The 13,241-nt window shown below is 53.8% G+C and overlaps 7 protein-coding genes across 7 annotated transcripts; 4 read left to right on the forward strand and 3 right to left on the reverse strand.

Moving 5' to 3' along the window:
* Positions 1-398: 398 nt before the first annotated feature.
* Positions 399-745, reverse strand: BO82DRAFT_399141 (uncharacterized protein; the record flags this gene model as incomplete). The annotated part of the gene is made up of 2 exons (XM_025639082.1): positions 399-503; positions 590-745. The coding sequence occupies 2 exons, from the start codon at positions 743-745 to the stop codon at positions 399-401; spliced, it is 261 nt and encodes an 86-aa protein (XP_025495390.1).
* BO82DRAFT_200504 (uncharacterized protein) lies at positions 649-1,459 on the forward strand. The gene has a single exon (XM_025630600.1). It carries the CDS (start codon positions 888-890, stop codon positions 1,380-1,382), a length of 495 nt encoding a protein of 164 aa, XP_025495391.1. The 5' UTR covers positions 649-887; the 3' UTR covers positions 1,383-1,459.
* A 245-nt stretch (positions 1,460-1,704) lies between these two features.
* Positions 1,705-2,078, reverse strand: BO82DRAFT_429681 (uncharacterized protein; the record flags this gene model as incomplete). The annotated part of the gene is made up of 2 exons (XM_025640561.1): positions 1,858-2,078; positions 1,705-1,803 (listed from the first exon to the last, which is right to left on the reverse strand). The coding sequence occupies exons 1-2, from the start codon at positions 2,068-2,070 to the stop codon at positions 1,705-1,707; spliced, it is 312 nt and encodes a 103-aa protein (XP_025495392.1). The 5' UTR covers positions 2,071-2,078.
* Positions 2,079-3,663: 1,585 nt separating this feature from the next.
* BO82DRAFT_399143 (uncharacterized protein) lies at positions 3,664-5,552 on the forward strand (the record flags this gene model as incomplete). Its single annotated transcript, XM_025639083.1, has 5 exons — positions 3,664-3,990; positions 4,089-4,355; positions 4,418-4,775; positions 4,946-5,349; positions 5,409-5,552. 5 exons carry the CDS (start codon positions 3,664-3,666, stop codon positions 5,550-5,552), a joined length of 1,500 nt encoding a protein of 499 aa, XP_025495393.1.
* Positions 5,553-5,621: 69 nt separating this feature from the next.
* BO82DRAFT_399144 (uncharacterized protein) lies at positions 5,622-6,306 on the forward strand (the record flags this gene model as incomplete). The annotated part of the gene is made up of 2 exons (XM_025639084.1): positions 5,622-6,087; positions 6,164-6,306. 2 exons carry the CDS (start codon positions 5,622-5,624, stop codon positions 6,304-6,306), a joined length of 609 nt encoding a protein of 202 aa, XP_025495394.1.
* A 1,405-nt stretch (positions 6,307-7,711) lies between these two features.
* BO82DRAFT_267928 (putative integral membrane protein (Pth11)) lies at positions 7,712-9,020 on the reverse strand (the record flags this gene model as incomplete). The annotated part of the gene is made up of 7 exons (XM_025630961.1): positions 7,712-7,762; positions 7,884-8,024; positions 8,087-8,169; positions 8,309-8,372; positions 8,436-8,621; positions 8,669-8,736; positions 8,807-9,020. Coding segments are annotated over 7 exons (807 nt in total), but the record flags the coding sequence as incomplete, so codon positions are not given.
* A 796-nt stretch (positions 9,021-9,816) lies between these two features.
* Positions 9,817-11,674, forward strand: BO82DRAFT_328665 (FAD-dependent oxidoreductase). The gene is made up of 2 exons (XM_025633025.1): positions 9,817-10,103; positions 10,194-11,674. Exons 1-2 carry the CDS (start codon positions 9,829-9,831, stop codon positions 11,626-11,628), a joined length of 1,710 nt encoding a protein of 569 aa, XP_025495396.1. The 5' UTR covers positions 9,817-9,828; the 3' UTR covers positions 11,629-11,674.
* The last annotated feature ends 1,567 nt before the right edge of the window (positions 11,675-13,241 follow it).

Consider the following 13,241-nt stretch of genomic DNA (forward strand, 5'->3'; position numbering starts at 1 on the left):
GCTCTAGTAAGAAGAGAGCTAGCAAAGAGAAGAGAGAGGAGCACAATAGGGTAAACTTGCGACCAGTGCACCTAAAGCTATTGAGCCTCATAGACCCGCCGAAGCCAAGCCCGGCAAGGATTCTGCAAGATCGCTAATCAGTGACGCTCAGCGTAAAAGTCTACAGCAATGCATCTTAAAAAGGTTGGGCTAAGAAGAGAGTCAGACGACGAAGGGCGAGCTAGTCACGGAAAGGAATGACGCACCAAAGCCAAATATTTAAAAAAATGAGCACAAATTATTCCACTACTCGGGATTCCTCAATGGAAAAAAAGGTAAAATCCCAGTTTATGAACGTCTGCTAATCAAACAGTCTTGGAGATATGATATCCCGAACAGGATAGAATAGTCCAGGCCATTCAAACTGGAGCACGGAGTAACGGTGGGCCAATCAAGTTTTGCAACATGCGATCTGGCTCACTCATGTAGATCTCGTCGTAATGTGTTAGGCCGATGTTAACAAACTGTCCATACTATCAGGCAGGGGTTATAATCGCAAGCTGAAATTTCTAGATTCTGCTGGAAGAATCCGTCGCAGACCATACAGTACCACTTTACTGTAGGCGAGCTTCTCGGCGACACGCTTCTTCAGGTCTGCTGGTGCCAATTCTTTGATGCCAAGCAGCTCATTATCCGTCACATCAAACGCGCCATCATAAATATCACTAGCGAGAGCGGTACCTTTCATCAGTTTCAAACGGGACATTGCTTCTCCCTGACTTGGTGAGGCGGAAGCTTACCAGACACTATTGTACCGCCGCTCCGGCGGAGACCCGGAAGATGCTCCATGCGCTTACTCACGGCCATCAATCTTCGAATATCTTCTACAGGACTGCACCGATACGATAATGATGATACAATACTTTCGCACACACATGAGGCCCGAGGAAGATATATGGGGCCTGATGATTTCCCGCGCTAGGAGTGCGCTCCTAATTACTCTAGGTCTCTCGGATGAGAATGAAGATCAACTGGAGCCGATCTACAAGATGTTGAAGCTCTCCACCATGCACCAGCACTTTTTTGGGTTCCAGCAGAGTTGGAGCGTGGATACACCAGATAAGCCGGAAGACGGAAAGGATACGGCAGTCAAGTGTCCTGTTTGTGAGGAGTTATTCGGTGTGATAGGTAGCGTTCGTCGGTTCAGTTGTTCTTATGATGAGGACGCGGATGACACCGGGCTTGGACCGGAGCTTCAATGGGGTAGCTGGCTCACTTACTGGCAGCATCAGGTCCAGAAAGGGCATGTGGTTTGTCCAAGGTGGGGGAGTTCTCGGATGTTTAGTGCGTCGTCGTCCAAGCAAGACCGGTCGCGGAGTCTGCTCTCAACTGTTGTGATTTAGGCATCTTCACGGGTTAGTAAAGGATATGACGTTAATTATAGGGCTCGCTCTGTTTGGCGAATGGGGATCGAGATGTTTCGTAACGCTGGGTAACCTTAACTTAAGTCCCGTTCTTCGATAATGGATACCTGGCACTCTATTCACCCCCTGGCCCATCTCTTTTGGCACCGCCTCTCTGGTTTACATATGCATACCTAGTCCCCAAAACAAACTTCTCTCACAGTAAAACGAGCCCAAAAAGTCTGCTCAGAATCAAGAGAAAACCGCCCCTGGATAATCACCTTCACAGCCATAACTCTTTCTCACTTTGCGTAAATGATGTCTAGTATAGAAGTCCTTCATTTTGAAGAAACGTTCCGTAATGCTCAAGATCGTCACTGGAAAATCGCCAGATGTTGCCGGAGCCGATTGCCTCTTGGATCTAATTCACTCCATCAGATCAACTCGGCCGATGTGCATGTATGCCATAGCCTACCTGCTCCAAAGAATGGCTCTCGGCCTGGAAGAAATGATGGTCGCGTGCCCAGGTACTGATGTAACCTTCATGCCAAAGGTGGAGGTTGTTTTCCGTCATAAAGTCGTCTGGAGTGAAGGCTTTGCCATCGAACCAGTACAATTCCTTGTCGGAACACTGCACAATCGACCACATCCCCATGGTATTTCCACGCCCACCGCGAGTGAAGAACATGGTGACAGAGGACCAAGCTTGTCTGTCTTTTTTTCTTTTCTTGAGGAGAGATGGAAGGGCATGTAGTTGTAGTCTGTCTCACCTCAGCCAAGTTAGAATGGAATTCACTGGTTGTTCCCGAGAAAATGCGCTGAATTTATAGCTTCAAACCGGGAGACGGATGGCAGGAACCGCTACGGTGTACGCGATTCTGGATCGTCTCCACGTCTTTATTTTTAGATTTGTCTCTTTCTTCTACACCTGACCGTTGTGCTTGGTCTTTTGAATGGCGTACATTTTCCCCCACTTCATCCAATCGTGTCTCTGGCGTGGCCACCACGGATGGGGCCGTTTAAGCTCCTCACTTCAGCTCCCCCACACAGGGGCCTATGGGGGTTAGATGGGTCACTTATCAGTGGGCCTTCATTGTATTCACTCTATCTGATAGATTCTCCGTCTGCCTAGTGACATTGATGAGGCCGTGCGATCTCATCTTCAGCTGGCCAGTACATAGTATAGAATACGTAGACTGGGTAGAAACATCCGGAGGTAAATTTATCTTGCCCGACATTACGAAATGCCCGTTAGTGAGGATGATCGGCGCCCGCGAAGAGTGCAAGGAGGCCACTCATCGTTCGCATTCTCCAATCTAGCAATATCCTACACCACCCCGGCTGAGTAACCGGAGACTAATCACCGTCTCAAGATCCTCATAGCGCAGCCCTCGTTCCCGGTCCCGCGCCAGTAGATGGGCGGCTTTGAGGATGTTCTTGATCTGCCGTCCATTTAGCTTGATCTCCTCCAGGCTGTCAAAATGCGCTTCTGTGAAACCCGTATTTTGATCAAGGAACTGCACCCAGGAGGAATTTCCGCCGCTCCTGATTGGCTCGCTTGATCACCCGCCTCCAGGCCCACCACCAGCCGTCAGGTGCGCCGGGCGTACTTAAATGCTACCTAGTACTAGGTAGTTAGGTAAGTCATAGTTCTATCACTGGGGCATAAAAGCAAAGAGGGAGGTTCCATCCCACCCTTTCCATGCTCTTTCCACCCAAGAATGGTCCTTGCTGGAGAAGCCCAGTCTGACTGAGCTCCCTTTCAGCCAAAGACCAAGCCTGCTGTGGCTGCGCCACAGATTCGGCTGGAAAGTGGATTGGTGGCGTTACGCCCTGGCTGCACTAAGCGAACTATTGAATTGTGGCTGATGTGCTGTATCTGTATTTTGGCACACTGTGACTCGTTTTCTATTTGGAGGCAGCGAAGCCTCTAGAGATGTAGATCTAGGCCGGCTGAAGGATTGAAGGGTGCCCACAGCGGTTGTGCTATTGTATATTTTGACAGATGTGGGATTAAAACAGCTATCTGTACCGTTAAGACAGAAAGGGAGAGAAAAAAAAAAAAGAAAGAAAAGGAGGACAAAGGAATCCGGGGGATACACTAGCGGCATTCAAGCGATCAGTCGGAGCTGGTTGAAGGTGGAGATAACTCCTCGGAGCAGGAACAGATAGTTTCTTAGAGCTGAGACCATTTCTGCAGCTGTCGGTGGCGGGGCAATCAACCGCAGGGTTCCATTACAGATTGCAGCTTTGGAACGCACCCACAATCTGTTAGACTGAGATGACAGTCTTGAGTCCCACCTACACTAAGCGATCAGACCATTGCAACAAGAATTCGAAGAAGGGAGGGAAGCTGACCGTCTCCGCAGAATTGATTCAAAACTACGTGCAGGGCGAGATGACCTACCCAACAGGGGAGATTGAGACCCTACAGACTGGCGATGGCCACACTCTGCTCTTTGGAATTGACTTGTCCGGGGTCCTTCACGTTATTGAAGAGCAAAGCGGGACATGCCATGCGGGATGGCACGTACATGACCTATCGACGGCGGCGATCCAGGCGCAATTCCTAAGCGATGCGTCCCGAGCGGTCGTCCGCACCTTCGACGTGGGGCAGATGCGTTGGATGGGACGATTGGCCTGATGATGGCCGTTCATCTGGATGGAAATGACCATCTCTTCCACTGCCTGAACAACCCTAACCAGGATCTCTCCTGGACCGCGTGCCCAGCATGGACGATGGTGCCATTCGCCAATGAGACAACCCGTGCGATCACGATCGCCGGGGCCATGTTTGCAGAGATGTGGGAGAAGAGTCCGTTTCTTGTGGTCGATGTCGAGCGAACTCACTCGCAATCGGCCTCCGAAGCCCAGATCGTGCGATATCATATCGACACTGCCCACACAACCGGTCACTTCTGGGTCAAGAAGGATGTAACGATTGATTTAGCGACCGGAGCCTATAAAAGTGTAGTAGGTCAAGTGCGCGGAAAGCCGTGGTTGGCATCTACAGTGCAGGGACTACTGGGGGCCAGCCGCAAATGGTGTGCGAGCCCGTCATTAACGCCTACGGGGATGGTCCGGTCATCCCGCGGCGCTTGCGACTCCCAGGGGAAGCCATTCCCACGGCGATTGCTACCGCCCGGTATGCCACCGATCACAGTACAGACCTCTACTGCGTCGGCGGCTCGACCCTGTGCCGATTTGCGGCGGACCAACAGAGCGAGGCGATGGACCCGCTAGCTCTCTGCACGAGCGAGTTCCTGGTGGGCACCGACACCCTGCGGGCGATGACCCACGGAGGCATAACGACCCTCTGGGGGCGCAATCAAAGCAATCAGGTCTACTACCTGGCGTGCCGCACCAGCCAGCTTTCCAAGCCCGCCGCGTGGAGTATGCCCTTTCCCATCCTGTCCGGCATTGAGCGTATCTCAGCCTACATCAATTGTGCCGATGGGGGGAGAACCATTTTGCTGCCGACAACGGGAGGCTCCAGAAAATTGTCCAGGGTTCCCCCGCTACGGGGGGAGTCTGGATGGCCCAGGATATCACCGTGGCTGCAGCACCCGACCAGCCATGCACGAGCTTTCGCTCGTACACCACGACCATCCATGTCACGGAGCTCAATTCGAACGCGCCAGTGCCCAAGGCGATGGTGAAGCTATCCGCCAGCAGCCGCACCCCGGTGTTCATCAACGGACTCTACTACGTCCTGTCGGCAACTGTCCCCGTCCAAATTCCCGCGGACCCTTCGGGGGTCCTGACCGTGATTGAGGCCACCAACGACAGCCTGCAAGCGACCGTGCTGACTGTCACACTGGAGAACACCACTCTGACCACTAATCCCGCCGACCAGACCATGGCCAGGATCACCGCGTTGGACTCTGCCGAGAAACTCCGCGGCGCGCAGGTCCCGACGCAGACCGTCGCTGGCGGTGTTGACGGAGCGTCCACGTACACCTCCCTTGTCAGCCCTCGGCGGCGGTCGTGCAGAGCATGGGCGTGCTAAGGGACGCCTATGCCAAGGTCCGGGTTCCTGCTCAGACCATGATGTGCCAGTCTCACGGGGCACTCATGCTTCGCACCGCAACCACGTCCGCGACGAAGACACTCAATCTGAATTTCTTCGGGGATTTGTGGGACGGAATCGGCGCGATCGCTGGGATATAAAAGAGATTCTGGGTACCATCGGGGGCGCGCTGTCGGCCGCCTGGGGAGACACCTGGCAGTGGATGAAGAATGTCGGGAAGACGCTGGGCCGGATTGTGGTCGACGCAGCCACGGGCGCGATGCAGCAGCCAGCTGGCCGTGTTCAGCGATCTGCAACAGATGATCTTCGCGCCCGGCCACGCCCTCGCGGGCCTCGCAGGCGTCATCCTCGGCTCCGCGAGCACTTTCGAGGCCGAATGCGAGACGGGCAGCAACCCCTTTTTCATCCCGGGGGTTGTCCTGGCCATCACCAGCGCTGCCCTGCAGGGCGCCACCAACTTCCTCGCGCCGCACGACCCCATCGCCAACAAGGTCGTCAGTGACAGCACTTGGGGCCTCCTCGCTATCCGGATCGCCGGCAAGGTCTTCTTCGCCGTCAAGGGCCCCAGCGAGCCCGTCGCCCCCGCCAATGTCGGCAAGCTGGTGATGAGCAACGCCCGCGGCGTGAGCGCCATGATTGACGCGGTGCTAATCCTCCCGGATATCGCCATCACCGGTGCCACATCGGCGAGCTGGCCCAGAAGCCTGCCGGCAAGGTCAAGTCCGCCACCATTCTGGAGAGTGCGGGAAAGTGGCATCGTGGATCTCGCGGGCCGCCTACGCCATGGCGCTGAACGACCCCGAGCCGGATTCGAAGAAGATCGCAGTGGGGTTGACGGGGCTGGCCATCTGGGTCGCTGCTGGGTTCCAGTTCGGGGAGGCGGAGTGGTGTTGATCTCATGAGGGTTTTAACGGCTGAAGGAAGGTCCCGGAGAGGGGGGGGGGGGGGTTGTTGTAATGTGAACGATCTCTGGAGGATGGATCAGTTGATGGAAAAGGACCAAACCCTGCACTTTCTCCTCGCGGGATATTCCTCACTTTCTTTATTCCTTATGTTCCCTTTCATATACCGTAGTGGCTGATCTAAAAAGATAACTCTCGTATACTGACTGGTTCTCGCTTGATCTCATTCTTCCTGACAAAAAGCTTCCCTGCATATGGACCCCGACTTCTCGCCGTTGTTTAGGGCAAACCACTCAAACACACACACACACGTTCCGCAACTAAGCTGTAGCGATGGGCTTGCATCTTCCTTTCTTTTGTTTTGTTGAGAGACAGGGCATGACGGCCCGGTTTCTTCCTCTCAATCTGATAGACAACAGACAGGGTGTATTGATAATGAGGGGACTGTCAAGGACCATGCTTGTTCCGAACATTGGTGTATGGTGAATGCTGGATATGTACGCTTCTTTCCCCCCTCCTTACTGTAAGCCCTGTTTGACACTCTGCAAGTCCATTCGCAGCATTTGCTTGGCCGATCAGATTAAACGAGTTGGCTGTTGTGGTCGATATACCGGAGGAGATCTCCAAAAGCCAGAACCTTCTAGTATTTAGGCTGGCGAGGGCCTGCGGCCTCCCAGGCTGCTCGCTCACCGGGCCTTAGCTAGTTCTACAAATAGCCTCACATAGTGAGAATCAAGTCTCTTCCACCTCTCGGAGACGTCATCAAATACTACAGTACATTTAGATAGATTTAGCCTGTACAACACATGTCCATCGGGGCATTGTGGTCGTAATTAACTTAAGAACAGGTAGAATAAAAAGAAAGTCAAAGGAGTAAGCTGGAGTAATATACAATGGGGCACGGATCACTCCACCCTAACCTCCACCTCCATCACCTTTTGGATCTGCAGCTGGTATCCTCCCCCCTCGCAGCCTGCAATCTCCCCCTGCTCTCCCATCCGGCCCTTGGGCGGAGACGAAGCCACTGCTGCTCCATCAGAAGCAGCAGGCCCGTGACCATGACTATGCCGCCCGCTCCCATTGCTTCCCCTCTTGTTACTCTCCAGCGAGCTGCTATCCCCGCTGTGCTCAATTGTCGTCGTCACCATCACCGCATTATCCCACGGCCGCTCCTGATATTGATCCGCCGCGCGGTTGTGGTGGTGCTGACCCAGCTCCAGGAACTCCCCGGCTTGGTCGTCCGTCTCAGAGGGAAGCATGCGGCTCTGGTTGCGCTGTGTGCGGCGGACCCCGCTCATTAGCCCGTACGAGCGCGAGTGGTTGTTCAGCGTCTGGCTCCCCGAGACGCCCGCGGTGCGCTTGCGGCGGCGGGTCCGATAGCTAGAGGAGAGGGTGGAGGCGAAGGCGTGGAAGTAGGGGCCGTAGGTTGGGATGCAGGCGATGATTACCTGGTCGTTGTGTTAGTAGTCCGTTTTTCTTTTTTTTGGTAGAGACGAATGGCAGGAGGGTAAGAGCCCGGTTAGGGCATGGTAAGAGCCGGGTCGGGTAATAGGCGGGATGAGAGCATACTCCCAGACTGATCTCCACGTCCGACCAGAGGACAATCGGCTGGCTGTCCGTGTAGGTCTTGAGATTCTTGATGGTGAAGATGCGGATGATCTGGATGATGGTGATGAAGAAGCCGAGGGCGAAGATGGCGATTAGGGCTACCTATTGTTTTATTCCGGGGGTCAGCATCGGGCGACAAGGTTGCACTGGAAAAAAACAAGAACCTTCTGCGTATGGCGGAGTTGTAAGGTCCAGAGGACTGGAAGAGGGAGAGCGATGATCACAATATCGAAGCCGAGACTTGTTCCTGTATTATGGTGTACATGGTTATGGACTCTGTTCTGAAAACGTGGGGAGAGGGACGCCTGTACCAGCCAAGGCTGTTTGTTGTTATTGTCAGTTCCCATGATACTGATTATATCCAAATTGTGGGATGGTTTACCTACCGTAGTATGAAGCTACCGTGTCGATGCATGTGCCGGGAATACTCGAGTCCCATTGCTTTGCGACCTGATGCCATGTCAGCGGAAGCTATCAGCACATAGGAAGCTATGTGCGAAATGTGTGACGTACCGGTTGACAGGCCAGAGTCAAGAGGAGTGTAAAGACCAGCTGGTTGCATGTCACCGCGCCGGTCACGGCGATGATAACCCATCGGTATGCGGCCACAAACCCTCCAATTCGTAGGTAGGAGGTCAAAAGCGAGACTTTAAAGAAGAGGAGCGCAAGGATGTATAACGGACCGCCAGCATATTGGATCTGAACGAGTCAGTCACTGCCAACCACAGCAGCTAGAAAGTACGAACCTTACTGAACATCACTACATTGGCGTCCGGGAAAGAGGCTGCGTCCAATCCAAGCCCATACCGTGTCTCTACACAGTGAAATCGACCGTCAGTTCTTGTCGAGAAGGATTTACACCTGGGAGAAGGAGAAAAGCGTACGAGCCACTGAAACTCCGGCATAGCCTAGACCTAACAACGCACTGCATATCGCCGCATAGTCATCGAGCCAGAGGTCGCGCTTGGTGTGTAACCGGATGTGAAGCCGTAGCAGCACGGCCAGTAGGGCACTAATGCTGAAGGTCAAGCAGATCGCGATGACCCGGGCAACGTGGCTGTGGGGGTCCGGGTGGGCGAGGTTATGGACCCAGGGCATGGCATTCCTGTTAATGGGGCAGACAGGGGTGGTGAAGAATCGACGACCAGGATCTTGTAGATAGTGCAATGCACATCAATCAACAGAGACATATCATGCAAGGTGGGAAGGCCCGAACCCTGGGGTATAATCACCGTCCCTTATTTTTCGTTTTTTAATTTTTTCCTTCTGTTCATGCTGCTTCGAGAATTTCTCGGTTCTTCCGGCTAGCAATCGGCACGTTCGGAACCCCCCTGTCCAGTAGGTAATAGGTTAATATGCACGAAGTCAAATCCAAGACATCGGCTACATTGGCACTGCACCATTTCCGAGGCCATAGACGCCATGGTGCATTCGACTGAGACTAACGCAGTACTATCGTGCGCGTTGTGGGGCGCCAGCACGGGGGAACCGGACCGCGCATCTCGCCAGCGGGGGCACTGTCCAGTCGGTCAATAAACGTGGAGACTAACGACTTAAGCGAGATGGTTTGAGATTGAATGTAGATTAACTGCTTATCTATAACAAGGATAGTTTGAATAGTCTAGGCAACCGACCGAGTTTTCCGACCATGAAGAAAAACGGCAAGAATCCTGTTCGGAAGGGCAATGGCCTGATAGCAATCATATTCCTAGCCCTAGATCAAGCACAAATATTACGCTGCATAAGAACGGAGTCGATGTAGGAACAGGCAAGGGGGTGTCCCACTTGGTGTCATTTTCGACAGCCAAGCCTCGGAAGCGTCGGGATATAAATTGGCCTCGTCCACCCCCCCTGTCGCTCACAGGAAGATCGTCTTCAAGCAGAGCCGGATCATCTCGCAATCGTCATGCCCTCAGCCACCTTCTGGACCAGCTTGCTGGCCCTCACGGCCGCCGCTACGGCGAGCCCCCGCGGCCCCCGAAGCACCAACAATTCCACCAGCTGCCGCTGCTTTCCTGGCGATGCGTGCTGGCCCTCCATCAGTGAATGGGCCAAGTTGAACCAGACGGTGGATGGCCGTCTCATCAAGACTATTCCCCTCGGCAAGCCCTGCCACGCGCCTGACTATGACGCCGCAGTCTGCGACGCCCTCAAGGAGGAATGGACGGACCCTGAGCTTCAGTAAGCCACTGCAACTTTGACTTGACCCCCTTGCGTCTCCCCATCAGTATCAGCTGCCCCTTACTGACCCGTGCGATATCCGACCTGCAGTTACCAATCCAGCAGCTCGATTATGGCCCCATGGTTCACCAACGGCACTTGCGACCCGTTCCACCCGGTTTCCAAGCCCTGCACGATGGGCAACTACGTCGACTACGCTGTCAACGTCTCGACCCCGGCCCATATCTCGGCCACGTTGAAGTTCGCCTACGAGCACAACATCCGCCTGGTGATCCGCAACACAGGTCACGACTACAACGGCAAGTCCACCGGTGCCGGCGGACTGGGCGTCTGGACGCACAACCTGAAGTCGCGGACACTGGTGGACTACAACTCGACCCACTACACCGGACCGGCTGTGCGACTGGGCTCTGGTGTACAGGGCTTCGAGGCGTACGAGTTTGCTGATGAGCACGGCTACCAGGTCGTGGGTGGCGAGTGCTCGTCCGTTGGCATTGCGGGCGGCTACTCGCAGGGTGGCGGCCACTCGGCGCTGTCCTCCAAGTACGGCATGGCGGCAGACCAGGTGCTGGCTTGGGAGGTTGTCACCGGCGCCGGAGAGTTCGTGACTGCCACCCGCGACAACGAGTACAAGGACCTGTATTGGGCCCTGAGCGGTGGCGGTGGTGGCACGTACGGCGTGGTCGTGGCCATGACTTCCAAGCTGCACACCTCAACCCCGACCTCCGGCCTCAACCTCACCTTCACCAACGACGGCATCTCCCAGGACACCTTCTTCGAGGCGGTGACCCTCTACCATACACTCCTGCCCAGCATCGTCGATGCCGGAGTGATGAGCATTTGGTACTTCACCAACAGCACCTTCTACATCTCCCCCCTGACCGGACCTGGTGTCCCCGTCGACACTCTCCGCTCCCTGGTCGAACCCTTCGAAGCCGGCCTGACCAAGCTGGGAATCCAGTACACCCTCACCGCGAAGGAATTCGACACCTACCTGGAGCAATTCAACACGATGGAAGCCGAGATCGCCGTCGGCAAGGCCCAATACGGCGGATGGCTGATCCCGCGGGAGGTGGTGGAGCAGAACACGACCGCGCTGACCGAGGCCTACCGCGCCATCGTCGAGGATGGGGCGACCTTCATCGGCGTCGGACTGAACGTCAACCGCACCGTGGCCGGCGACGTCGACAACGCGGTCCTGCCCGCCTGGCGCGAGGCCCTGATCGACACCACCCTGACCACCCCCTGGGAGTGGGACGCCCGCGCCGCCATGATCGAGGAGCAGGACAAGATGACCAAGGACTACATCCCGCGGCTGCAGGCCTTGGCCCCCAACTCCGGCGCCTACATGAACGAGGGCAACTTCCAGCAGCCCAACTGGCAGAAGGCCTTCTACGGCGTCAACTACGACGCCCTGCTGCAAATCAAGAACAAGTATGATCCCTACGGGCTGTTCTACGCGCGTACCGCCGTTGGCGCGGACGCGTGGACTGAGTCGGCGGATGGGAGGTTGTGCCGCGCTTAGTGGATTGTATGGTATGTCGAGATGGAGAGTCGAGAGTCAGAACAAGTGTATTTTCAGATAGATTTAATATATTCTGCAGATTTTATGCATTGTACTCGGACTGGATTCAAGGACGTACACAGTAATCATAATTGTTGCACCGATGGATTTTAAGCCACAGAGCATGATAGATGAGGGTACTCGGTTGCGTCACGTCACTAGTGACAGTACCTACAGCCAGTCGTGCTCCATTTTGTTATAACAGTCTACAGACACATGAACGATACTATAGTAATACTCCAGCATGATAGAAAATAAACGACCTCGTCCTACTACGGAACATACTATATGAAATCTACTTCCCGTGGTCAAATCACATACGACCACAGGGTGTGGAAAATAGGGCTTCCCGTCCGCTCAGCCGTACTCAAGCCACACGCCGGGAGGTTAGTAGTTGGGTGGGTGACCACCAGCGAATCCCTTCTGTTGTATGTTTTTGCTGTTTCACGTTAACCTTTTTTACTTTACTGTACGTGTGTATTTACTTACGTATGTATCTTGAAACTGTTTTAGGTTTTAGGTTCCTACTTTCGTTGTTGGAGTCTTTCCTTCGAGAATCAGCAAGACATGTCACATAAACACAACCCGACGTCCACCCGGGGCCATTTCGAACCCAGTGATCGTTTCACTTTGCGACCCTTTGCAAGATGCGAAATAACCCACCCAATCTCTACGCAGCCAAAGCGGTGGGCTCATAAACATGAGCTGCTGCATGTCAAATGGATCAATGAGATGAGTCGGGTACAAGTCAGGTTGCCTGGCTGAGACAAGCCACTTCCATAAGTCTGGGCTCACAACGGGATATGTGTCACTGTGCGACAATCTTTGGGGGTCAATTCTTCAAGACTTACCGCTAGCTGGGGGTAGCTGATTGGTTTTCAGGTTGACGTATAATATATCGGAGGTCGGAAGGTGGTAGGCATGCATACTCCGAGCGGGAATGGGGCGACGGGAAGAGACTGTTTCAGAGGTCAGCCCAGAAGGAAGCCTTCAGACAACGGTGACCCTGTTTGTGACCCTGTGTGTTGGCATCTCTTAGTTGCCTTCTGCTACCGTTCTTCGCAATTCGAGCAACATATAGGTAGTACCTAAAGCTTGTAGTATGTGATATGGAAATTTTTTGCTCCGATGTTCGGGGACCGGCTGTAATGGAGTAATATTTGCAGTAGACTGGTGTAAGTTGCACGAGGATTTAGGTAATATCCAGGTTCTGTATGAGTCCCAGAGGCGTCCATCAATCTCTGCTGGCTGTAGATTGAACTTAAGTGAGATTACTCAGGAGCTTGGTCTAATTAGTCTAACTACTACTGACCCATTTATTAATGCAGTAATGAGCTCGACCCCACCGGCTAAAGTTATTAGCGGGAGATGAAGAAGCCCGACGGCTACGGACCCTGCTTATAGGGCTGAATTTTAGCTGGATGGATGAATTTGAACGCCTATAATGTATAGTATATACATACGGTACAGTACTAATGTATATAGCCAAGTCGGTCCAATGAGGATCATAGATCCCCTGCCTTATTTAAGGCCATTGCGCAGATTTCTCTGCATTATTGGATTGTGTATGAATG

Source organism: Aspergillus uvarum (assembly GCF_003184745.1).
Source record: "Aspergillus uvarum CBS 121591 unplaced genomic scaffold BO82scaffold_8, whole genome shotgun sequence".
Taxonomy (NCBI): Eukaryota; Fungi; Ascomycota; class Eurotiomycetes; order Eurotiales; family Aspergillaceae; genus Aspergillus; species Aspergillus uvarum.

Bases quoted from the DNA above. Each gene is read 5' to 3' on its own strand.
- BO82DRAFT_200504 (XM_025630600.1), top strand. From the start codon at position 888: ATGATGATACAATACTTTCGCACACACATGAGGCCCGAGGAAGATATA.
- BO82DRAFT_328665 (XM_025633025.1), top strand. From the start codon at position 9,829: ATGCCCTCAGCCACCTTCTGGACCAGCTTGCTGGCCCTCACGGCCGCC. The intron at 10,104-10,193 runs GTAAGCCACTGC...TCCGACCTGCAG, and splicing joins TGGACGGACCCTGAGCTTCA to TTACCAATCCAGCAGCTCGA.